The sequence below is a fragment of the Anguilla rostrata genome, chromosome 11 (assembly GCF_018555375.3).
Source record: "Anguilla rostrata isolate EN2019 chromosome 11, ASM1855537v3, whole genome shotgun sequence".
Classification (NCBI taxonomy): domain Eukaryota; kingdom Metazoa; phylum Chordata; class Actinopteri; order Anguilliformes; family Anguillidae; genus Anguilla; species Anguilla rostrata.
In genome coordinates, this window is record NC_057943.1 from 39,062,660 (window position 1) to 39,088,552 (window position 25,893).

The window sequence follows — 25,893 nt, forward strand, 5'->3', positions numbered from 1 at the left end:
GCTGTTGGTGGGCGGTTTGTTTGGGCAGTCACCTGAAATTGTGGGCGGGGAATGGGAGGAGCCTCAAGCTTGTTCCCGCACCCGCCCGATCGCCATGTTGGCTCAAAAGGCATCTCAGTACATCACTTCAGTTGCAATTTCATAGCCATGGTAGTTAGCAATCTGCTTTTAAAGCCTCGAGCTAAATGTAAGTTTAGAAGAAAAGGGACACGTTTTAATATAAGCAATCAGTTTAATAACCAGGTAATGTACAGTTCTAATCAGTGTATCATGTAATCGATAACTCATGTAATATAATTACTTTATACATATATACATAGTACACAAAGATCTGTCTTTCCCCAAGAAAAGTAAAAAATAAAAGCCCTTAGAGTGGTGCACATACAAAAACACAAAACAAAACATCTCTGTAACAAACACTAAAAGGTAGTTTTCACTTAATTACCTAAAAAGGAAATTGGCATACATCTAGCACAAAAAAAGGCTTACTAACACACCATTACAGGAAAAAAAAATATTTCTGTGATGGAAAGAAGGCAATTACTTCAGAAAGAAAAGAAGCTTGACAAAGAGCCATCCCACCACACATACTTATTCCTCAACACAACATTTTTTAAAAAAAAAATAAAACTAAATCAAGTTCACCAACAGCTAAATGGATTTCTCTTCCACGTAGTCCAATGTCCCTAGGCCGATTTCCAGAGCTCTGCACTGTCCTGACAGAAAGCACAGCCAAAGCCTTTTCTCTGCTAGTTTAACTCCATTTGCAGGAGTAAGCCAATCACTGGTGCCATACAACTCAACTGTGCTAGCGTATGAACCCTATATGGGAAACACGGCCGCTCGTGGTGCCGTGTCATCTGAGAAAAGTCACCCATAAGCCATAAGGCTTTGCCCTTTCCAACTGGAAAACAAGCCAACCTGCAGACAGGTCTGGCACCAATCCTACCCCTCAGGAGAGAAGCGAAACAATGCACATCTCTCATCAGAGCAACAGACAGCTCTCCTGCTTTCACATTCAAATGAAAGATTAACTCACCTTACAGTGTGCAACCCGTTTAGACACCACAAAACAAGGAGGGCAGCGAACTTTGCCGATTCAGAAACATAATGAACCCATTTAATAAAATTTAATTCAGCTCTGATGCATAGGAGTAACTTTTCAAACCCCCAACATCTCAGGTAAATGACAAACTATCAAGTGAGCATGGCTGTCAAATTCCGCTAAATTTTCCAAAGAAACTTTAATTGCTATAGCACTGCAGTGTTAAGTGCTACAGTTAATCTGCATTACAGCCAATGCTAATGGGTTAACTCCCTAATATACTAAAGTGAACTTCCGCAAATATCTTGTATATCATTATTAAAAGTTAATGTGGAAAATAAAAACAAATATCACTACTACAAGCTATCTTCACAACCTTGCCTTTTAAAACTAAGCAATTTGTACCAGTGTAAAGGGAACATACAGAGCTAATTATTATTATATAATAACTGCAGAGCATGAAAGTTCTCAGGATAGTTAACATTTCTGCTTCCCTGGACCCTGATATACAAAAAAAAAAAAAAAAAATCTTATACAAGACCAAATTAGGCGATGGTAAACTTTGCCATTGCTAGTTACTATCTCGGAACAAACAGAAAGGCTATATATTACATTTGCATTTTGATGAGCAGATTGATGCGTTTTACACCAACACTCATATTTTCTTAAGATTCCCTGGTTTTTCTTTTCAAATGCTTTGAAAAAAATGCGCCACTTTACAGTTGGGTTCAATGACCTTCTACACTGCCACCATCACGTGGGCTGAGTTCAGCATGCTGGCAATGTGACGTCAACACTGACGGGACGCTTCTAACTTCACCAGCTGCGCAGACAGCATCGCTGCTTTGATCGGTGAGGTGCCGCTGAGCATGCTGGGAAAGAGAAACGGTACCGCGGGCGACAGGTCAGTCAGGTTAGCTCATCTACACGCACGTGAGGGAGAGAGAGAGACTGTGCCGGCCTATCGGTTGCCCAGACAGCCTGACAACAACTTATCTACACCCGTCCATCTTCCTGGATGCCCCCTGAAAGGCTTCTTTAAGTCACAACAAACACTGAAGAAAAATCCTAAGAATGCTCAGATTTGCTACTCAAGTTTGAAAGAGAATCTGAATGATGGATGGGCATTCGTGTTAATATTATCAGGAAAGTTAAGCACATTGGCAATGTCGGTAATTTGATCCAGAACATTTACCTGCTGTATAGACAGTTGGCAGACGCTCATAGCCAACGCATAAAGTCTGACATAATGACTTAATAATAGCCATCAGAGGCATTTGGCCAGTATGTTTCTATGTGACATGCCTGGAGTGTTTTTCTGCTTGACAGACCCTTTTTTGTAACAATAAAATGTTTAAAACTGTCTGAGGAAAGTTTTCATCATAATGTCACCTCATTGCCAAATCTTACTTTAACCTTCCCTGGCACTATGGAGATGTTTTTGTTAGCAGGGAAACTAACCAGTATCGCTCCCTTTGTGCAATTATTACAGTACTGTCCCTTCCCAGGATGCACCGGCTACACCTGGAGGATTTCAGACTGTAGGTCCCCACCTGACCAAGACAGAGGAAGGGTGCGGATAGGCACTGTCACCAGGGAGCAGCCATTTTGTCTCTAGGATCAGGACACGGAGAACAGCCGGGCGGACGTGGGTGTTCATTCTGCCTAATTCAGAGACACTAGAACAGATTCTCAGACAGCATGAGGCACCAGTGTGGTAGAACGGGGGGCAGTGCTGGTTAGGAAACAGAGCCTGTTGCAGATTTGTTTCCCTGGTAGGGTACTGAGTTGTAGCATTGTCTAAGATACTTAACTTGAATTGCTTTAATACAATACCAACTTGTATAAACAGACTGTATGAAAAAAATTTTAATCTCTGTAGGTTGCTCTTGTGCTAAGAAAATAAATAACCTGATAATGGCAAACTGAGCGGTCGTGGTTCAGCCTCTTGTTCAGAACCTTCAGACCGTGCTTTGTTGACAAAACTACGGCCTGAAAACTGTGGCAGTCACCAGGCTGACTGTGAAGCACTGTGGGTAAGATTTGGGACTTATAGTGGCACTACACAGAAACGGGTTGGTTGGTTAGCTGACTGATGAAAACAGGCTGGATTCCAGGCGGGTGTTTTGGTGCTTGGAGCTTCTGGCAATGTGTTTTGTGCGGCATCCTGGACGATCTGCACACGCGTGTGTGCGCACACGAGGGGTGGGGGGGGGGGTGGACGTGGGCTGGAGGGTGCCCAGCCCTAAGACACACGGATCATCTGTGCCACTGTCCCTGCCCATCTAGGACTCCTGCTGGACCTAAGGGAGAAACGGATTCATTAATACCTTCAATTCAATTATCCACAGCACCAAACACGTTCTTTCTGTTATTCATCTGTTTTTTATTCTCTCTCAGTCTAAACAGCTCAACAATGCACAGCATCAAAGTAATAAAAAATCTATTTTAAGAACAACCCAAACAGATCAAAAGAACAGCAGGCTCAGACACACACTGAATCCTGCAGAAAAATAGCCATTTTAAATTCTTCAGAGTTTACACTTTCATTAAAATAGAACCACTTGGAAAATCTATTCTTGAACTCATGCAGCTTAACCTTTCGATTGCCCTCGGACACTTAAAATGAGCCCACAGCTATTCCCCACAGACCGCTCGCGTTAAACACTGTTTTATTGCTCGGAAACCTCTGATGGGGCCTTTAACTCGTTAGGAATGCATGTGAAATATGCGCTCGCACACGCGCGTGTGCGTGCATACTCAAGAGTCACACACACACACACACACACACACACACGTGCACGCATACACAAGAGCACGCGTTCACACACACATGCGCGCATACAAAAGAGCATGCATTCACACACACACACACACACACACATCGTACGCATACCAGGAGTTCAAGCACAGGTGTCTTGTCATTTAGAGTGTGTGTTTGGAGTTCAAGTTTACAGAGTGTGTTTTTGGGGTTCAAGTTTAGAGTGTGTGTTTGGGGTTCAAGTTTACAGAGTGTGTGTTTGGGGTTCAAGTTTACAGAGTGTGTGTTTGGAGTTCAAGTTTACAGAGTGTGTGTTTGGAGTTCAAGTTTACAGAGTGTGTTTTTGGGGTTCAAGTTTACAGTTTATGTTTGGAGTTCAAGTTTACAGAGTGTGTTTTGGGGGTTCAAGTTTATGAGTGTGTTTTTGGGTTCAGCAGGTTAGAGACAGGTGCCTGTGTTAACTTTGGAGGCAGGAGGGCTTGCGGGTGCCCAATTAGACCGTGCTGGCGTGAGGTCTCACCTGCAGAGCCAATGCCATTTCCTCCTTCTCCTTTGGGGAGAAGAAGCGCCCGCCGTCCCCCCGTTTGCGATGCATGGCGTGCCGGTGCCGGGACTCGTGCAGGTATTTCTGCGGGGAAAACAGCCAGGTCAGAGTCGCTCTGTAAATCAGTATCGCCACCTAGTGGAATACTACAGACACGTCCCGACGACTGAGCTTTCAGCAGCCCAACCGCATGCAAACCAACACTAGCATTCTTCGAGGCAGGGGTGGAATGTTCCTGGAGGGCCACTGTTTTACTGCCAACAATTACCCTGGCGCAACAAGCTAATTAGCTGCTAATGACCTATGTACACCATCTAAAAGATGTGACCTCAGTAAAAATGTGTTTCATAAAGGGCCACAAGAACAGTCTTCAGGCATCATTCATGAGCTAAGCAAGAAATGGCACTGAAACAGTAGTAAATAAATAACTGTGCTAATAATAGCTAACTAGTTGATGTGAATTCCAGAGAACGGATATAGCCTTCCTTGCCCCAAACCACTTCTAGGGCAATAAAAGAAAAGTGTGTGTGGGTAGCATGGCTTGAATACTTTCATTTCATATATTAAACACGCCAGTATAAAGTCATTAATAAGTCCCTGAAGCAGCACCACAGTGGTTTTACTCAAATCCAGTAAAAGCTCTGTATTTCTTTTATGACACTGTGTGTTCAGGGTACTATATGACGCTGTGTGTACAGGGCACGCCCTGCTGTATGATGCTGTGGCACAGGGCACGCCCCGCTCAGTCAGGTCTCTGACCCAGTGCCCACCTTCCTCTCTTTGGGGACCTTGCCCTCGGCCTCCAGCTTGGCGCGGGCCTGCCGTCTCTTCAGGATGCGGTGGTACTGCTTGGCGTTGACGTACAGAGGCTCCTCCTCCAGCACCTCCGCCCCCGGCAACGGCATCCGCTGCACGGTGGGAACCGCGCTGCTGCCTGGCATCATCTGCACCAGGAGAGACACTGTGACATGCCGTTCCCATGGATACGGAGAGAAACTGACACGCTATTCCCACGGATACGGAGAGAAACTGACACGCTATTCCCATGGATACGAAGAGATACTGACACGCTATTCCCATGGATACGAAGAGATACTGACACGCTATTCCCATGGATACGAAGAGAAACTGACAGGCTATTCCCATGGATACGAAGAGAAACTGACAGGATATTACGATGGATAGAGAGAGAACTGACTGGCTATTCCCATGGATACGGAGGGAAACTGACAGGATAATCCCATGGATACTGAAACACTATTCCATGGATCCCTTTCGTGGTGAAGAACATTTTCCACATGGATACGGAGGAAGAACTACAGGATAATCCCTGAATATGAACACTTTCCACTGGTCCTTTGTAGGGAACATCCCGACACAAAGGCATAAAATTTGTTTATTACATTCAGTTTCTTAAAGGGTATTTTAACAAATGCACATTTTTTTATTATTCAGTTATTTAAATGTATTTTAAAACACATTTTTCTAAGCCTAAATTTCCCACTATAAATTTCCCAAACTGTCTGGGCGTGGTAATGAGAACTGTCAGTTAGCTATGATTGACAGACCGTTCCCCGTTACCATAGCTACCTCCATGATACATGCTCATCTTGGGAGACTGAATTTTCACAAGCTAGCTAACTTAGTATATCAAGACAAGTATCGAGCTAAGGACGCTGACTTACATCCAATAATAATTTTTGCTAGCTAGCTAGCCAAGTTAAGATAAAACCATATCTATAACATCCCTATGAAAGCAAACTAGCTAGCTAACATTATCGATAACATTACATTATGAAAGCAAACTACATAGCTAGCTAACATTAACTAGCTAAGCTAGCTAATGTTAGCTAGCTAGCTATAAATTAATATAACCAACCAGAGATAGTCTAATAGTCCTTAAAAGGCACTCTAATAAGTGAACCTAACCGTTAGTCAAATATTTGCATTGTCTTGCCTGTTAGCCAGCAGCACAAACTATGGGTCACGAGCTATCCAAATATGATTTAGAATGAGCTATCACAGCAATCTGACTGACAGTAGGGAGGGCAAAACAGAGCTTTAGAATGTCGCCAGCAGTGTATGCGCGTGAGCTCGACAATACATTTCTCACAGAAAAGGTAGTTTGTCGCATTTTTTTTTAGTTCATTACAGTGGTGATAGAAGTGACAAGAATTAAGTGGTACTGTGCTGTTAGCCTTTACTGATCGCCGTACAAAGTTAACGTGAAGTAGCTAGCACAATCGGACAGCATTAACCCATAAAAATGTACTTTGAATGGAACTTGCTCAATCGAACGGTAAATCTGAAAAACATTCGATTATAGTCAGCGGCACCAAAATTTTCTTTCACACCCTCAATAAACGGAAAAAGTCCCAGTAGAAGATTGAATTAAACCTTTTAAAGTTAATTTCGCGTTACGATTCGGCACATAATAAAACTAGGAGATCTGTATATTTCTTGTAATTACATCGAAGATTCAGCCTTGTTGTTTGCTACCTAAACTTCACAGCACACTTCAGGGCGGTGTGTCCAGAGCCATAGAAAGAGATGGCTCTGGGTGTGTCCAGTCAGATTTCTTTACGGGGCGTGGAAAGGGGAGTGGTTACTGTACTTGTGACGCACTAAATCGATAACATTCTCAACCGGTTGAAAATAGGACAATAATTTTAAAACGCATATTTCTCCAAAAATAAAGAACGGACATATTTAATATTTTACTCATCGTGTTTCTTCAATGCCTCTTGTGCAAATAGCACATAAAACCCAGAAAGTGTGAAAACCACCATGTTACTCCTTTAAACACTTGGCTAACGAAATAAGACTACTTAACTCAAGTATATTTATGAGAGCACTCAAATGCAATTTATCCTGATGAAGACCCAGGGTGAGCCAAATGAATGTAAAATGATGTTTGAGTACGTCTGAGTCTTTGCTTTAGGGAGCAGTAGAGTCAAGTGGAACTCAAGAGTAGATTCCAAACACACCATGGATACCGACACATACTGATAAGCTAATGCAATGGAAACTGCCTGATACAGGCAACTGTCATGGATACTGACACTATTGCCATGGATACTAATGGATACTGACATGCTCAGATCCTCCATCAACATTACTGTTCACCTTCAAAATGCTACTGGTGGTACATGGTACCAAATCAAAATGAGAGTGCTTATGTTAGGTCCATCAGACATCAGTTCCATATTACTTCAGCTTAGTCACAGTAATCACTTCCCCTCAAATCATATAGCCCGTACAGTGATGTTATGCCTCCAAAGGTTGTACATGTGCAAATTATGCAATCTTTAATAAAATAAGTTCATAACATATTATCATTGGCTGGAATCATTTCCTATGGCCATAAAACCTGTGTTCAAGGAAAGCGGTGGTGTTTCTATATGAACATTACTACACGGGTCAGTGACAATGAAGAGCTTGAACTACAGGAGAGCAGACAGGAAAAAAGCACTGGCACAATACAGAAACTGACTCATGAGTTTACAATCGTGACCAAATGCTATAAAATAAATCTGCTTCTGTGTACAGCCTCTGGAAACATAGCTGCTTTGGAGTGGGGTTAATTGAAGTGCATTTCCTTGCTTAAAACCACAAACCCAAATGCCCCAATACCCACCATTGTAGATCATAGGTCTAAGGTCATCAGAAGCTTTGTGTAAATATCTGAAATAACCTTTATCACACGTAAAAACCATCTGGGTCAATCCAAACCATGCAAAACCAAAATTTCTTTTTCATTTATTATGAAAATGTAAACGGTGGCTAACTGGCTAACCATAATTTCATTCTGAACAAAATATGGCACATTACTACTAAATCATCAGGGTTATCTCAAATTTAATTCAGAATTTAAGTTCAGCACAATAAAAGTTCTGCACGTGCGTTATAAAGCAAGACTGTCACTGTCCAATTTGCAGCGCACACTAAACCAGAAAGTCCCATACCGAGCAGTTTGGTGTGAATGCATGTACTGTGAAACCCTTAGTTTAAAGTCCATTAAAATCCCAGAGGGACTGGCCTAATCCTGCTGTAAAGTGGAAGTTCGCCGGTGAGCTGAACGTGAACAGAAACGCCGTGCGGTGTTAGCGGTCTCCGGGGGTCTCACCATGACCATGCCGCCGGCGTTGACCATGTTGCCGGACATGGGCAGGGTGACGGTGACGGTGCTGTTGGTGGTGGGCGTGCTGGCGCCCGTCTGCACGATCTGCGCCGCGGCCAGGCTGGAAGCCGGTATGGTGATCATTCCTGGGGATTCAAAAAAAAAAAACACTTTGTTAGGCTTCCGCTGCACACCAGACCTGGACATGGTCACACCTGGTGTGTGTTTGTGTGTGCGTGTGGTTAAGTGTATAATTCGTCCAGGTGCGTAGAACTGCTGAAATCCGTCCTGCTAGAGTGGATAAGTATCTGCGTTCATTTACTAATTGCATACCGCGTTAGATTTTAAACTTTTCCCTGTGTGGAAACTGGTCTTTGGTTTTAGGTTGCGTTAGGTGTCTTTGTTTTTAGATTGTTTGATTCTTAAGCCGGGCACCCACCGCACGCGTATCGGCCGCGAGCGCACTACGCGCGTATTACGCGCGTAACTGAAGCGTAGTTGAAGTACTGTTATTACAACGGCAGCGGGCGACGTCGTCTCCACCAGATGCGAACGCGTCGCGTACCGGCTGCGAAGCTCGCGCGACACAAGCGAACTGAAGCGTAGTTTTTCGCTTCTGTTCTATTTTTTCGGCTTGTCGCGCGTCACGTTGGCCTGTTTATACACAGAAATATGCTCTAAAATGCTAGGTATACATGCTCTGATTTATATTTCATTCTTATATTACTGGGGTGTGTCCCTAGTTACCTCCCAGATATTTTTTAAGCAGTTAAAAAAATACAAGCCTTTTCGTTTTGTAAAAATAAATAAATAACTGGAACCTGGGGGAAAGGCAAACTTAGTTTCGCTGTCTTATTTTGCGGAGGGGGTGGGGTAAATTTGAAAATACACCACAGAAAGACGTAGGCTATTGAGTGACGTAAAAGGGAATGCACCGAGCAGCGGTTTGTTAGCTCGAGTATTGGAAGATAGTTTTTAACCAACCATTGCTCAGCCTATTTGACTTCTCCGATGTCTTCGTTCGCCGTGCTTTCAAAAAGGGCTTGTTAATAAAAATCAGATAATCCACAGATCTTTAAAAAAATCAGATTATTTAGTGGTCTTGCCGATGAAAATGCACCTATTTTATAAATGAAGTTGTAAGCAAGCCTTTATTGCACTTGTACTTCAAAGCTTCCGGTGTTCATGGCGTTGTGGTGTTCATATCCCTTCAAGATTAAAACTGTTACTGACTTTTTCATGATTAGCTGATTTTACTAAATCTGATCCTATAAATGTTTTGACGTGAATGGCAAGACAACACGGGAATTCCCAATGGTTGATTACGGATTATTTATTATTATTATGATCATTACATATTCTTCATGAAATTGGCACGCTTGTTAACCAAGCAAATAAATTAATACAGTTTGAGATTGATTGTCATGCAGGCTACGTTGCGATTTAAGTTTATGGTACTTCTTGAAAGCGTTTACTTTCTCACGTAGGCTATTTACGAGTTAACGAAATATTACCAAATTAACAAACTGAAAAAGGTCTCTCACCAAAGTATTCACTTAACCCATAATCAACAGTCGTGAACAAACGTGAAATACACGATGTAAAAGCCCACTGCAGACTGCGAGAGCTACTAGGAATATATAGCTTTTACGCAAGCCTTTGCGCGACACAAACGGAACCAGTGGAGACACCCTACGCGTCGCGCCGTGCTGCTTCGCCCTGCTGTTTACGCGACGCATACGCGACGCGTGCGGTGGGTGCCCGGCTTTAGAATTGATAGATTGCGATTATTGCACTTATTGCACTATCACAAACTGTTAACCTCTGTAATCAGTGCGTTATTCGACTCAGCTTTTCAGCTGCTAATTAGGTACATTCGGAGCGACGCTAGCGTCGCTCCCTCCTAGTTTATGAGCCAGTTCCCCATTCCAGTCTGTGCTCTCCCCCTCAGAAGGCGCTTCCAGCGACGTGGCCCCCCCCGACAACGGAACCCCTCTAACCTCTGCTACCCCCCGCTGACCCCCTGTGAGAACTTCACGGTCACAGGGGGACTATGGAACTGCCAGTCTGCTACGCGCAAGGCAGACTTCATTTCTGCCTATGCCTCCCTCCAATCCCTGCAGTTCCTTGCCCTCACAGAGACCTGGATCACACCAGACAACTCTGCCACTCCTGCTGCCCTCTCATCCTCCTACTCCTTCTCCCACACCCCCGGCGATCTGGCCGTGGTGGTGGTACTGGTCTACTGATCTCCCCCACCTGGAAATTCTCTGTTCTCCCCCTCCCTGACCTGTCCATATCCACTTTTGAATTCCATCCTGTCTCTATCACCTACCCTGCTAACCTTTATATTATTGTTATTTATCGCCCCCGGGGCCCCTGGGAAGCTTCCTGGATGAGCTAGACACCCTGCTCAGCTCCTTCCCTGAGGACGGCACCCCGCTGATCCTCCTCGGAGATTTTAACATCCACCTAGAAGCCTCCCAGTCTGCTGCCTTCCTACCACTACTTCACTCCTTTGACCTCTCCCTACAACACTCTCCTCCAACCCACAAGGCAGGCAACCTCCTAGACCTGATCTTCCTGAGGACCTGCTCCAGCTCCAATCTTACGGTTACCCCCTGCATACGTCTGACCATCATTTCATCTCCTTCTCCCTCCCCCTCTCTCCACACCCTCCCTCTCCCCTCCCATCCCCACTGTCACTGTCCGCCGTAACCTCCGCTCCCTATCACCCTCTTCTCTTGCTCACAGAGTGACTGCCTCCCTCCCCACTCTTCAATCATTTTCCAAGCTCCCCACTAACTCTGCATCCTCCACCCTGACGTCATCTCTCTCCTCAGCACTCGACTCCCTATGCCCCTTCGTCCCTAGGCCAGCACGTTCATCCCCTCCCAGTCCATGGATGTCTGACATCCTGCGCACCTCCAGGGCCACCCTCCGCGCTGCTGAGAGGAAGTGGGCCAAATCCAGGGACCCATCTGACCTCTCAGCCTATCAGTCTCTCCTGAAAGAGTTCTCCTCTTCTGTCACTGCCGCTAAGGCAAAATTCTACCAAACCAAAATTCATAACTCCATTTCTAACCCTCGTCAACTTTTCTCTATTTTCTCTTCTCTCCTCAGCGTGCCACCTCCTCCACCCCAGTCTTCCTTCACTGCAGATGACTTTGCAGCATTCTTTGACGAAAAGATTGCAGACATCCGCACCTCCTTTGCCCCCTCTGCGTCCTCCGCCCCCTCTGCGTCCTCCGCCCCTCTGCGTCCTCCGCCCCCTCTGCGTCCTCCGCCCCCTCTGCGTCCTCCGCCCCCTGTTTCTCCACATTTTCTCTCCTCTCAGACACTGAAGTCTCCCAGCTTCTGCTCACCCACCGCCCTACCACCTGCGCCCTCGACCCTATCCCCTCATCTCTCCTTCAAGCAATCACACCAGACATCCTCCCTTTTGTCGCCTCCCTCGTGAACTCATCCCTATCTTCTGGATGTTTCCCCTCATCCTTCAAGAAGGCCCACATCACCCCGCTGCTGAAGAAACCCACACTGGATCCTTCAGTCATTCAGAACTACCGCCCGGTATCTCTCCTCCCTTTCCTATCCAAAACACTCGAACGTGCTGCATCTAACCAGCTCTCTGCTTATTTCTCTGAGAACAACCTGCTTGATCCCCACCAGTCTGGCTTCAGGCCTGGCCACTCGACTGAGACTGCACTCCTCTCGGTCAGTGAGTCACTCCATGCCGCATGAGCAGCCTCCCTCTCCTCTGTCCTGATTCTCCTAGACCTCTCCGCTGCATTTGACACTGTGGACCACTCTACCCTCCTGTCCTCCCTGGCAGCATCAGGGATCCGCGGCACAGTCCTTGACTGGATTGAGTCCTACCTCTCTGACCGCTCCTTCCAGGTTGCCTGGGCGGGTAAGGTATCACCACCCCGTCCCCTCACTACCGGAGTTCCCCAGGGCTCAGTCCTTGGTCCCCTTCTCTTCTCCATGTACACCAGATCCCTTGGCCCTGTAATATCTGCCCATGGCCTGTCCTATCATTCCTATGCCGACGACACGCAACTCTTTCTCTCCTTCTCCCCATCGGACACACAGGTCCCTGCCCGCATCTCCGCTTGCCTGAGGGACATACAGAGCTGGATGGACAATCACCACCTGAAGCTCAACCCGGGAAAGACGGAGCTAATCTTTATTCCTGCTCTATCCTCTCCCCTCCTCGACTTTTCCATTTCCTTAGGGGACACCGTAGTGACATCATCACCCTGCGCCAAGAATCTCGGAGTGATGATGGACAACAGGCTGTCCCTCTCCAACAACATTGCAGCAGTAACCCGGGCATGCAGATTTTTCCTATATAACATCCGCAGAATCCGCCCCTTTCTCACCACCTACTCAACCCAGCTCCTGGTCCAAGCAATGGTTCTATCCCGCCTGGACTACTGCAACTCTCTTCTGGCTGGACTACCGGCATCTGCCACCAGACCCCTGCAGCTCATCCAGAATGCTGCGGCTCGTCTGGTCTTCAACCTCCCCAGACACTCCCACGTAACTCCCCTGCTCACTACCCTCCACTGGCTGCCTGTTATAGCTCGCATCAAATTCAAAACATTGGTTCTAGCATACCAGGCAGTCAAGGGATCAGCCCCAGCATACCTTCACAAGATTTTCAAACCCTACATGCCAGCCAGATCCCTCCGTTCTGCTACCTCAGGACGCCTAGCACCTCCCCCTCTTCGCACCTGCACTTCCAGAACACGTCTCCTGTCTGTTCTGGCCCCACGATGGTGGAATGACCTCCCTGTGGAGGTCAGAACAGCTGAGACTGTGAACAATTTCAAACGACGACTGAAGACCCACCTCTTCAGGCTGCACCTCTCCCCATCCCTCCCTTCCCCCCCTGTAAATGACTAAACTTAGGGGTGTAACTAGGCAGCTGTTTAATAGGTGACTTAGTTGATGCGCCAGTCTTAACGACTACTTGTATTTTTATTTATTTTTATTTTTCCATAGATTGCGTTGTTGCCGTTCTCGTTGTTAGTGTTAATCAGTTTAACCACCAGGGTCCAAGTTGAACTATGCGGTTGTTCCCTGTACTTGGACCGGTACTTCTCTCTAGGGGTTTCGTCATACTTGTTCCTGGTTATGGTTATACACTTTGTTGTACGTCGCTCTGGATAAGAGCGTCTGCCAAATGCCTGTAATGTAATGTAATGTAATGTGTGTGTGTGTTTGTGTGTGCGTGTGTTTGTGTGCGTGTGTGTTTGTGTGCGTGTGTGGTTGTGTGTGCGTGTGTGTATGTGCGTGTGTGGTTGTGTGCGCGTGCGTGTATGTGTGTGCATGTGCACGTGCGTGTGTGTATGTGTGCGTGGATGTATGTTCGTGCGTCTGTGTGTGTGTGGTTGTGAGCGCGTGTGTGCACGTGCGTGTATGTGTGTGCATGTGCATGTGCGTGTGTGTATGTGTATGTGCGTGCGCACATGTGTGCGCATGTGCGTGTGTGTGTGTATGTGAGTATGTATGCGTATGTATGTGTTTGTGTATGTGTGTGTGTGAGTGTGTGTGTGTGTGTGAGTGTGCGTGTGTGTGTGTGTGTGTGTGCATGTGTGTGTATGTGTGTGTGTGAGTGTATATGTGTGTGGCCCTTGCGTGTCAGTGCTACCTTGCTGCAGGATGGTGCCGTCGGCGTTGACTGGTTGGTACACTATGGTCTGCCCCTCTGCCGTCTGGGCCAGCTGCTGCCCCTGCAATGTGATCTGCCCCTAGAGCAGAGAGACGCTTTAAAACACCACCCAGCTGCCCCTAGAGCACACAGACACTTTAAAACACCACCCAGCTGCCCCTAGAGCACACAGACACTTTAAAACACCACCCAGCTGCCCCTAGAGCACAGAGACACTTTAAAACACCACCCAGCTGCCCCTAGAGCACACAGACACTTTAAAACACCACCCAGCTGCCCCTAGAGCACAGACGACTTTAAAACACCACCCAGCTGCCCCTAGAGCACAGAGACACTTTAAAACACCACCCAGCTGCCCCTAGAGCACAGAGACACTATAAAACACCACCCAGCTGCCCCTAGAGCACAGAGACGCTTTAAAACACCACCCAGCTGCCCCTAGAGCACAGAGACACTATAAAACACCACCCAGCTGCCCCTAGCGCACAGAGACACTTTAAAAACACACCCAGCCACCAGCAGCGCCCCCACCTGGTTCTGGCCGGCAGTGACGGCCGTCTGCGGCTGCTGGATGATGATCTGCTGGGTCTGGCCCGCTGGCGCCCCCTGCAGCTGGATCTGCCCCGGCTGCAGCAGCTGGATCTGCACAAGCACACAGATACATCAGTACACGGTCACGTGTGCGCATGCACACATACACACACATGCATGCACTCACACACATGCACACGCACACATACACACACGCACATACATGAACAAATGCACACGCACACGCAAATTAATTGTTACAAGAAACGTCCTGCCATATTTTAATGTGAACATTCTGAGTAGCAATAAGACATAGATATGTGAGAATAACAGCATGTACGGCATAGCTAGGCAGGCCAGCATTTATTTACTTTACGATGTCATGGCTTTGTTCACACCAACATCTAAACAGATCATTTCCAAAAAATGTAACTAGGTCTTAGGCTGGCAAATTGCCGGTGCAAAGTGTAAAGTTCCGAAGCATTGCCGGGTAAGGCTGCATGGGTGAGATGGGAAGCGGAAGCTCACGGTAACTCCAGAAGGTTCTCTTACCTGCTGCAGCCCCTGCCCTCCCGCCATGGGCAGCTGCATGATGGTCTGTCCCTGGCCTCCGGACATGGCCTGCACCATGAGAGGCTGCCCTGTGGAGGTAATGAGCTGCCCCCCGCTCACCTGCACCATCAGCGGCTGCCCCTGCACCCAGGAAACAAAGGCATTTAAAACAGGGGTGTAGTACCCCACATCCCCCACCAGGGGTGCAGTACCCCACATCCCCACCAGGGGGTTTAACACCTAACATCCACAGCAGGAGACGCACTACCTCATATCCCCAGCAGGGGGTGTAGTATCTCACATCCCCACCAGGGGGTGCAGTACTTCACATCCCCACCAGGGGGCTTAATACCTCACATCCCCACCAGATGGCCACGGCAAACAGGCACCATGCAATGTGGGGAGACTGGATCACTCCGCAACGCCCAGCGGCCAGAGAGCAAACGAGGGTCGTCAGTGTCCCTCTGACACAAGCAGCCCTGTGTTTCAGCACAGACAGACACCCATGTGACGCTCGCAGTCATTCGATTAGCAGGCGCCCTGAAGCAAAAGGAACCGCAACAGATCCGTCTGCCTGTGACAGGCGGTGACCAGACGAGCAGAGGGGAAGGAACTATGGGAACGGACTGAGCGAGCGCTTCTGCGTTTGTCTGACTTAATTGCTTTTCACAGTCTGCCATCCAAGTTCAGGCTATGGAGAGCTCTCACGTGATTGGCTGAGACTGGTGTAGCAGTGCTGATAAAAGGCAGAAACGCTTCAGTCCCAGGTCACACCTCTTCGCTCACAGCAGGCTGCTCTGATAGGCCGTGCCGTTTGCTGAACGAGCCGCTGGGCATCGCTGAGCCTGTACGAACAGGTCAACGGGCAAACAGCACAGGGAGCAAGGGGGCGGAGACACATGCACATCAGCACGGGCGCCCTCCAATCACAGCTGCAGGGGATGGGACAGGAGGGGCTCTGGACAGCATGCTGGGGGGGGGGGGTTAGGGGCATGCAGCAGGCCAGGGTCAGAGTGCGGGGGGGTCGCACCGCTACCTGGAGCGTCTGCACCTGCTGGCTGGCCCCCGGAGCTTCAGCTTGCAGCTGCACCGTGGCTACCGCGGTTACTGTGCCCTGCGCCCGGAGACAAGGCACCGTCACCACGGGGACGTCACACAGTACCAAGTGTCCATTACCACCGCCGCTGCGCGTTACCAAGTGTCCATTACCACCGCCGCTGCGCGTTACCAAGTCTCCATTACCACCACCGCCGCTGCGCGTTACCAAGTGTCCATTACCACCGCCGCTGCTGCTGCGTTACCAAGTGTCCATTACCACCGCCGCTGCTGCTGCGTTACCAAGTGTCCATTACCACCGCCGCTGCGCGTTACCAAGTGTCCATTACCACCACCGCCGCCGCTGCTGCGTTACCAAGTGTCCATTACCACCGCCGCTGCGCATTACCAAGTCTCCATTACCGCCGCCGCCGCGCGTTACCAAGTGTCCATTACCACCGCTGCCGCCACTGCGAGCTACCAAGTGTCCATTACCACCGCCGCTGCGCATTACCAAGTGTCTATTACCACCGCCGCCGCCGCTGCCGTGTTCTGTACACTCTGTCCACTCCGTTACAGGAGTAATGCAACACACACTCCTCCATACCGCCGAACTGTTTACACACTCGCTGTCTGTCACTCGGAGTCCACGCGGCCGAGGTTGATGACCCTGGTCCCAGAGCGCCACAGATCTCTCTGGTTTTTGCTCCATATCAACCCTTAACTATAACGCTGGATTCATTCATTATCAAGTTTAATTAATGCAGGCAGGCCAGAGTTTCACAATTCAGATTGGGACTCGAGCTGTGCGTTCAAGCTCAGACGCAAGACAAATCAGGAGCACCCCAGGAACTCCTGGACCAGGGTGGCCTTCCTCCACCATGCAGACCAGCACCCACACAAGTTCAGGGAAAGGAACTGTTTCCCTCATTCACAGACACAATGACGAGTGGAGCTCTGCTTTTACTGCAGAATGCTTCTCCAGAGGGAAGAGGGAAGAGGAGAACCGGGCCCAAATCCGCAGAGTAAGCTCGGCAGCAGCTCACACAGCAGAGACGGGGAATCCCATTCCTCAAGAGCACCATCCATTTCTGGATTTCATGCCAGCTTCCAATTATTTAAATCACGAACGATATATGCAAATTACACAATTACTCTACAGTTATTGATAAGCTCATGAATGAAGACTGCTCGTGTCCCTATATGGAACGTTTGTTTCAATGTGGCCTAACCTATGAGTTAACTGATGGCAGTCTAAACAGCCAACTAAACTGTAGGTAATTACCTTTCATTTGCTGTTGTCCTGTGTTTGTATTACATACATTGAACATGCTTTACTATCTTAGGTTTTTATAATAACAGATCTGTTGTGTGTACATATCAATTCATTTTTATAAAAGAGCTTTAAAAATAAACTTTATTATTACTAATTGGTTCACTGAGCCAGGGTAACTGGCTGAAGCAGAAATCTGCCCTCCAGGACATGGTCTCTGGCCCCTAATGTAACACCAGCCCACCTGCTGCTGTAGCTGTCCGCCTGTCGTTTGCACCAGGATCTGCTCCCCACTGGTGGTGGTTGCCGTGGTGAACTGTTCCATGATCTCACTCCCGGCTGCTCTGCTCCGCCCCCTCAGCTCAGCTCACTCCCGCTCTGACACTGTGGGCGGGGAGACGGACGTGAGTGACAGCCGCATGCTGATCCGCTTCAGCCTGCTTGCTGACCCAGGGCGGCACATGGGCACCCCACTGTGCTTTCCAAACATGGCCCTGGATAAGGCGTTGAGATTGAAGTCCAGAGCTGGGTGATGTGTTCCACAACCCTCACGCTAGAACTACAGACCCCAGTATTCCCCTCTGTGTTACTGTATGGGACCTAGATTGGGATGGCAAATTACAGGCTAAAAGGCCATACTCCATACCCATACAGCAGAACTTAGAAATAAAATAACCACATTACAGACACCACCTGCAATGTAAAGACACAGTTTTCAAAATCAAGTGTCTCAACGCCACTCAGTGACCTACTGATGAGAAAAGAAATCTTACAGAATTACAGAAATACAGAAACGAACAAAAGTTATTGGAATTCACAGGGATTTTTAGGAGCTGACAGTTTTGTACCTGATAAAGCAAATGTCCTAACAAAATAAAAAAATTTAAAAAATGATGTTCTGTGACAAGCCAGGTTTACAAGGCAACATTATACACTTAGCTAGCTTATGCAAGATGGTGACTCATTTTGAAGGCAAGCCTTTGACACTTTATAATTATAAAGTACGAACCAATAGCCACCTGTGCAAGTTACACACTGGCAATTATGAATACAAGTTGCTTCAGTAAAAATATCCAAGTGTATAAATGGATTGTATTTTTTTTTTAAACTGTGTTGGTGCATCGGGATAAGAATGCTTATGTACTGCAAAAGATGTGTGGCCCATGCGGAAAAAATGTGAATACCAGGATTTAGCAAACTTTCTTTGCATATTTCATTCATAGCCTGGTTATGTCTAGGGCAACACTGACACCGTCACCTTTTGGGTAGTCCAGTAATTCGCATAATTATTTTACTTAGTGTAGGGTGACGGAATGGTTTTTCGGCAGAAGGATTACGTCACTTCGTGAAGGAATTCCAAATAACCTTGGTTCCCAGACATCCCGCGGCTGACTCGGAGATCTACATACAAATGGAAAATTTGGCAACCTGCATAAATGACTGCATAACACTAATGTTCACCCAACATTTTAATTCTTAAAGCCACGTGCCAGTAGAAATGTACCCTACTAGACCTATAGGTTATCGTAAACAGATCAAGTGTAAGCCCCAGGAAGTTTTGCGCGCGATTAATGTTTAGATACTTAGAAAGGTTCACCTGTCGACTTTAGAAAGATATTGCGCTTTTTCGGGGGGGGGGCTATCTTCTTTAAATAGCTAATGCCACACTAGAAAATTCGCGCTATATTTTACCATTCAGACGGCAAATTCATTCCTAGTGCGTAGATAGCTAGTGGAAGCTAACGTTACGTTAATTTATTTGTAGCCAACATCAGCTAACTAACCAGCTACGTTACAAAACTGCTCATATAACTTAAGTGGCTTTTCTTCAACAGAACGGAATTTGAAGTTACTGCACAAAATTGCTCGCTAAACGCTTGGACGTCTGCTAGCCTGCGACTACGTGTGGAAAAAATATCTAATGCTTGGTCGCCTTTTGATTACCAGGTCTAACACTTTGTAGAAGCTTGTCGAAATACCGAAAATGTTTTCAAATGATGTGAATTCATAGAATATGTTACACAAATAACAAATAGCTCACTGGTGGTACTCTGTCTGAGCCTGCGTCACGTAGCCAGCTGGATAAATAATTAAACGCAGCTAGCGAGCATAGCTCCTATTATTTCCCGCAGGTTACTGTTAGCTGGCTTATATGTACAGGTAAGTTACATTTACTTTCTGACTTACTACCTCGAACTAAAAAGATTACTTGTAACAATCAAAAAGCACATTCTTAGCAATGGCTACCGAATCGTCGTGTCGAATAGTCTCATCCATTTTAGGGCAACCTAACGTAATTTCGTATCGCTTAAAAAGGTCGCTTGTGGGCCAAATTGCTGGGCTTGCTACTTCGGCGTCTACATTCAAAATTTGTATCAATGCAGTTTTAATTCCTGTATTTTGCTGTGTTACTAATTTGGTTGGTCAGTGACTCACCAATCCCCTCCGAACCGCTGTCTCTTTCACCGTTTCTCCGCCGCCCGAATTCCCTCTGATTGGCTCCAGTACCGTTTTCCAAACCCAATCACCACGGTGTCTGGACAAAATGGCGCACCTCGAACGCCACCAACAAATCGGACGATTCGGTTTCCCCTCCCCCTTGTCTTCTCGAACGGCGTCTCCACGCCCATCCACAGGTTTTTGCTCAGTGTTGAAAATGGTCGGGTTTGATTGTTAACAGATGATGCGTGAATGCATCAGTCTTGAAGGGATTTAGTAGCATAAAGGGAAATATCGCACAAATAACCTACCATTTGGGCCAATCTAATAATCGCTCGCTGCAGTATAATATAGGTTCGTAGTTCTGTTTTACTTTTAATCTATCATAATCTGACATCACCCTACTGCGGCTACACACATTTTATTCCGCATGACTGTGTTTCGGCTACTCCTACTGTAATTGAAGCATTACATTGGTAGTGCAAACTAGCGAGCCAACTAACACTACCTAGTCAGGTTTTTTTTTTCTTTCTCTTTTTTTTTCTTGCTCTTGCCAACCAAGGTAGCAAGTTATGCAGACTGACAATCTAGGATATATTGGAGCTTTCGAAATTATGGGGTGAAATGTAAACCAACCACATTTAACTATTCATCCAGGCCGTTGCTTGTAGGCTTGTAGCTTTATATCTGGCGCAATATTAAAAGTAGGCTAAACATTTTGTGTGGTTGTAATTCAATAAAAACCCATGGACACTGATCATAATTTAACAACAGTATAATTTCCAGGCACCCCATGGCAGTGATGTAAATCTTTAATGTAAATGCCTCTGTTCGCAGCGCGTGCACAATAATCCCAGTGTCCAGATTCATAAAGGCGATGACGTCACCGTAGTGGCCCCTGAATACGGATGATGGCATTAATGATATTTCTACCTTCTAATGCGTGATTTACGGGCGTGGGCTAAAGGACAGAGAAGCAACCTAATAATTACACGGCTGTGGGTTTGAAGAACTGCCATTGTGAACTTCAGCAAGGTACTTAATCAGAACTGCTGTGAACTTCCAGCCATGGAAACAGGTGAAGGAAAGTTCTAAGTAGTTCCAGATTGCAAGAACACTTCTTCATATCATATGGCCCAGTAGAGTCCTGCATGGTTCTTTTTTTGCCCACCACTGCCTTATTAATTCCAAGACCAAATCTGTCCTGAAAAAAAGAAAAGAAAGAAACCATCCCTGCAACCCTGACCCAACCCACATGAAAGTGAACCTAAGGCCTCTCATTGTGTAGGCTTCTTACACAACATCCCCACTTCTTTAAAATTCTAAGTGGTTTGCACAACAAATAAGGCAAGTCTTCAAAGCTGATTGGCCAACAAGATTTGATAAACCTCTAAATGTTGAACTATTATCTAAATGTTTTCATTATTTTAAATGTAGGTCTATGAATACAGCTTAGAAATCACCCAAAATCTGTAAATGAATGAAATGTTACAATAGCTATAAACCCATATACCTTTTATATGAACCAAACTCTTTAAATTGATTAACTATTATAGCCATAAACCCCATGGAATGCACCCCATTAACAATTCACATTTTTGTAAGCCTATTATTAACTGAAAATTGTAATAAGGATATAGCATATGGACAAAAGAAAATAATACATGTGTCTGTCACTCTGCTGCAAAAGGCAGTCCCCAGATTGGGTCAGGTCAATGAACACTGTAACTGAATGGTAAGGATGGGAATAGAAAACTGCCACCATATGATTATATATTAAATAAGATAATAAGGATGCTAAAACAGTTGAAAATAAATAGCAACTCCTGTATGCTTGTGGATACAGGAAAAATAATAAATACAATTAAAATAATTTAAAACATTTTTTAAAGGCAGCACAGAAAAGTTCAGGATATTTTTTTATTAGCCTAGATCAATCAAAACGGACCGACCCACGGCATTACTATTTCCACCTGGCTGGGAACAGAACAGTGGATTTCATGTCAGCTGTATTTTTTTGTGGGTTACTGTGTGTGGGTACCCCGTACCCGCGGCTATCCGACTGACGCAGATCTCTATCGCAGAGAGTCGACTGCCATTTATAATAAAGAGTCTTGCGATTGGCGCGTTGGAATAATCGAGCGCTGCGCAAGTCCCTTGTAAAGGCAGAAGCAATCGAACCTCGATTTCTGAAAGTACATGTGTCTGACTTGTTGTTTTCAAGGTAAAGTAATGCTTTGACTTACGAGTTCACAAATGTATTATTTTACAAACGAAATCAGGTCATTTAGATAGGTAGTTCACTGGCAAAACAAGCATTGTAGATATATGGCTCTATTTGAAATTAGACGTCGAATCATGTCTCATGTTACTGTCATTGAAAGTAGTATACATGTCTAGTAAAGATAGTTATTCGCAAAATTAATATTTGGCAAAACTAACGTTACATAGCTAGTTCAATTAGCGGTGACTTGTTAGCTGGCTACGAGTACTTATTTTAAACGCACAACATTAAGCCTCATAATTATGTGGAGCCTATTAGCTAGCTAACTCTGAATCCAGACAGTGTAAGCTCTGTTATCGATATAGCTAACCATCTAGCTAGCAGACAGGTACTAGGTAGGTTTCGTAGCTGTAGTAACATACAAGTACACAACTCTTAAGTTGCCGACAATGTAGTTTTTCAGACGACTTGTGATGGTTATGTATTAATGTAGGTACGTGACGCAGTGCATGCTGTTCATAAAACGTGAGGGTCCAAAATCAGTTTGACTGCGAATGAAAAAAAAAAGCTCATACATGTAATGCTCATACATGTGCATATTCTCTGTTTAATTTCCAGTAGACGCTTATCTGAAGTCCTGAATTCCTGGATCTGCAAACGTCGTACCTACTGCAGATCTGCCCGATCGCTGAGCCTGGAATGAGGCCATGCTCTCCAGGGTTATCCCCCATCTACATGCCCTCGCGGACCTGCAGATCCTCGGGGTATGCGGGCTGGCACGTCGCTGGGCCAGCCGCGATGCCAGGGTCTGGATGGGGCAGAAAATGGCCCAGCCAGGCCCAGATCCCAGAGAGAAGGACCCGTTTATAGATGATCCTGATATGGCGGAGGTTGAAGATAGGCTCAGAGCTTTGGAGAGGTGAGCTGGCCGAAGCTTAAGATGAATCATTTCACTTATTCGGTTTAAACATTAGTGGAGTGTAAAGCTTCTATGTATGTCATCCTTTATAAGCAGGTATGTCATCCTCAGTATGCATGAGTCTGTCCCCTCAGGACTAGTAATTAACTATAATACCCAATGAATTCACTCTTGACGGATGACTCCTATGCCATTATATTAAGTTGTGGACAGTTGTATAATGGAAGCAGTGTATTACAATGGTCAGGAGCTGAGCTTGCATCACAGAGGTTGTAGGTTCAGTTCGCAGGTGGGCTACAGCTGTACCCTTGAGCAAGGTACTTAACCCGAATTAAATCTGTAAAATAAATGGGTTGCTAATGTAAAACTGATCTGTGTAAGTTTCTCTGTATAGTAAGGCTGCATTCAGACCAGATCAGGCAATGCGGCACCTTCCCGCAGGGCTGTGCCGAGGTGTGGGCGTGTCACTACATGGCCCATTTGTGTGATGTCATGTTGTGAACTTTAACCCCCTCCCCAATCCAGAAGGTGGCAGTAATGCACCTAAAAGCTGTTTTCCGACCACCATTAAACAACAAAAGAGAAGAAGAAGAACTTTAACCCCCGACCCGGGCATTTTCCTCCATTTCCTGATCGGTAACTCAAACAAATGGACACAAACCGAAGGAAGCTTCTTGCTGTCGTTATCTCGTCTCTCTTCCATATCTTCACAGTTGCTCGGTGAACAGCGGACTGCTACATGGTAATTTACACAAGGGTCTTCTTCCCGTGGGCGTCTTCTGCTCTGATCGCCGGCTTACGCGATTGGCCACCGCAGCGTGACGTCGGGTTGCGTTATGGCAAAAGTTGATTCTGGTTCTACTTCTTCCCGCACGGCCGCTGCGGTTTTTTCTGCACCCCATGCGGTCCCCACTCCCGCAGCCTAAACGCACTACCCCCATTCAAATGAATGGGAGGACTGCCGCTTGTCCCGGATCGTCGGATTGTGTCTGAATGTGGCCTCAGAGACATGAAATGCCTCAGTGTAAACACAAATGGGATGGTTCAGGCTTCCAGGCCTCGTCGCTGTGTGACAGCGCCTCTGCTTCCTGTCTTGGTCAGGGCGGAGAAGAGGAGGCAGGTGGCTATGAAGTTCCAGAGAGTCAGGAAGCAGCTGGGCCCCCCGGGGCCCCCGGAGAGGAAGCTGAGCTGGGACGCCATGGAGCAGATCAGGTGGGCACTTCCTGTGGCCAAAGGCTCCGCCTCTTTAAGCCATACGGCTCGGGAGGCCGCGCTCTATGGTGAATACAGTTGCGGGAGGCTGCCAGCACTCCGCTTCCCATCATGCCTAACGCCCCTGTAGCCATGCCTGTATTCACGACACAGCACAGCCTCAAGTGCCGTATTCCTTTTATAAAACGGTTAAAACATATAGATACAATTAATTGATAACACAATATTATTTATTTTGTGATGTTATTTTGTAAGTAACGGTTTGTGTGTGGAATGGTACTGTTTACAAAGAGGTTGTTTGAACTACTGTTACTGTTTTAGATTTATAATCACTATAATAACGGTCTCAGCCAATCAGCATCCAGGATGAAAACAACCAGTTTTTTTAACCATACAGTGCACTGATACGCACACAAACAAAAGAGCACTGCTACCCGACTGACCGCAAGAAGGGTCATGACACCCAGCCTACACCATGACCATTAGGGGTGTCCATGGCCGGATAAACTCATGACCGACAGGTATTGCCTGTTAAGAACAGGTGATATTCAGATACTGTAATGGCCTAACCCAGCTCTTCCCTGCTCCGCTCAGGTACCTGAAGCAGGAGTTGCCGGAGGAGTGGACCGTGGCTCGACTGGCCGAGGGTTTCGCCGTCAGTACCGAAGTCATCCACAGGGTCCTGAGGAGCAAGTTTGTCCCGTCTGCAGAGAGACGGGCGAAGCAGGACTCTGTGGTGCTAGCCAGAATACAGCAGCAGTCTCTCCCGGCCAACGCCCACCCTGGCCAAGACGCACCCCAGCTGCTTGGGACCCACAATGCCATGCTTCCTGCTGGCACAGGAAGCGCCCTCGCCACTTTAGACCAACAGAGCCTGGGTGCAGGTCGGGAAGTGGCAACAACAGCGCCCTCTGGTGGAGGTGACAGCCTGGGCGCTCTCACCTTACCAAGCCCTCGTTCCCCTGTCTGGAGCTCTGTCACTCCACAGGAGGTGCAGACAGAGCGGCAGTCCTCCCTCAACCAGGAGGAGGAAAAGGGGGTGGAGGAGGAGGAAGAGGAAGAAGAGGACAGTTGGGATGGCCAGGTCCTTTCGGACCAGGAACTGGAAGAGCTCGCCAGAACACATCCAGAAGAGAACTGCCAGGTGGTCCAGAAAGGGCAGGAGTTTTTTGACAGTGCAGGAAACTTCCTGTACAGAATCTGAGTTTGTTTTTTTGTTTTTTGTAACGGCAACAGCTGAACGTACATGGTACATGAACACGTACATGAACGTACAGTTGCAACTTAACCCTGATAAACCACCGTAGTGTAAACAAAGCTTTTCTGTGTGGGAAGGGGAGTTTATGGGCGCTAATGAGCTGTATGTCTGTGTGCTAGAAGGCTGTCAGAACCCTATTAATGCAGAGCTTGTGTGTCTTATCAAGGTTGTGCATAACACAGTGCTTTCCTGGCTGGTTATCTGCTGTTGAAGAGGACTGGTAAGAATTAGACCATAACCGTATTTAAATATATTATGTTTGTGCTGAATTAAACAGATTTTGTTTTCATGATGTTTGTAAAT

General features: G+C 46.6%; 2 protein-coding genes across 10 annotated transcripts; one reads left to right on the forward strand and one right to left on the reverse strand.

Moving 5' to 3' along the window:
• Nucleotides 1–212: 212 nt before the first annotated feature.
• On the reverse strand, nucleotides 213–20,134 carry LOC135234902 (nuclear transcription factor Y subunit alpha-like). 5 transcript variants are annotated; one of them, XM_064299993.1, is made up of 10 exons: nucleotides 19,975–20,134; nucleotides 17,783–17,922; nucleotides 16,267–16,344; nucleotides 15,231–15,371; nucleotides 14,679–14,789; nucleotides 14,127–14,220; nucleotides 8,477–8,616; nucleotides 5,121–5,294; nucleotides 4,327–4,434; nucleotides 213–3,348 (listed from the first exon to the last, which is right to left on the reverse strand). In XM_064299993.1, the coding sequence occupies exons 2-10, from the start codon at nucleotides 17,861–17,863 to the stop codon at nucleotides 3,331–3,333; spliced, it is 945 nt and encodes a 314-aa protein (XP_064156063.1). In that variant the 5' UTR covers nucleotides 17,864–17,922; nucleotides 19,975–20,134; the 3' UTR covers nucleotides 213–3,330. The 5 variants fall into 5 exon arrangements, with proteins under 5 accessions (XP_064156063.1, XP_064156060.1, XP_064156061.1 ...); XM_064299990.1 differs by having other exon boundaries at nucleotides 14,127–14,226; XM_064299991.1 differs by lacking the exon at nucleotides 19,975–20,134 and adding an exon at nucleotides 19,786–19,911 and having other exon boundaries at nucleotides 14,127–14,226.
• On the forward strand, nucleotides 19,561–25,879 carry ngrn (neugrin, neurite outgrowth associated). 5 transcript variants are annotated; one of them, XM_064299997.1, is made up of 4 exons: nucleotides 19,561–19,698; nucleotides 22,820–23,120; nucleotides 24,222–24,332; nucleotides 24,927–25,879. In XM_064299997.1, exons 2-4 carry the CDS (start codon nucleotides 22,909–22,911, stop codon nucleotides 25,534–25,536), a joined length of 933 nt encoding a protein of 310 aa, XP_064156067.1. In that variant the 5' UTR covers nucleotides 19,561–19,698; nucleotides 22,820–22,908; the 3' UTR covers nucleotides 25,537–25,879. The 5 variants fall into 5 exon arrangements, with proteins under 5 accessions (XP_064156067.1, XP_064156068.1, XP_064156065.1 ...); XM_064299998.1 differs by having other exon boundaries at nucleotides 19,573–19,698; nucleotides 22,823–23,120; XM_064299995.1 differs by lacking the exon at nucleotides 19,561–19,698 and adding an exon at nucleotides 22,045–22,201 and having other exon boundaries at nucleotides 22,823–23,120.
• Nucleotides 25,880–25,893: the final 14 nt, after the last annotated feature.

What these genes read in the sequence shown, in the direction of transcription:
- ngrn (XM_064299997.1), top strand. Translation starts at nt 22,909, where the DNA reads ATGCTCTCCAGGGTTATCCCCCATCTACATGCCCTCGCGGACCTGCAG. An exon ending in AGGCTCAGAGCTTTGGAGAG is followed by an intron (nt 23,121 to 24,221) that starts GTGAGCTGGCCG and finishes TGTCTTGGTCAG; the next exon opens with GGCGGAGAAGAGGAGGCAGG. An exon ending in GACGCCATGGAGCAGATCAG is followed by an intron (nt 24,333 to 24,926) that starts GTGGGCACTTCC and finishes TGCTCCGCTCAG; the next exon opens with GTACCTGAAGCAGGAGTTGC.
- LOC135234902 (XM_064299990.1), bottom strand. Translation starts at nt 17,863, where the DNA reads ATGGAACAGTTCACCACGGCAACCACCACCAGTGGGGAGCAGATCCTG. An exon ending in TCACTGCCGGCCAGAACCAG is followed by an intron (nt 14,227 to 14,678) that starts GTGGGGGCGCTG and finishes TCTCTGCTCTAG; the next exon opens with GGGCAGATCACATTGCAGGG. An exon ending in CGGCACCATCCTGCAGCAAG is followed by an intron (nt 8,617 to 14,126) that starts GTAGCACTGACA and finishes TTGAATCCCCAG; the next exon opens with GAATGATCACCATACCGGCT.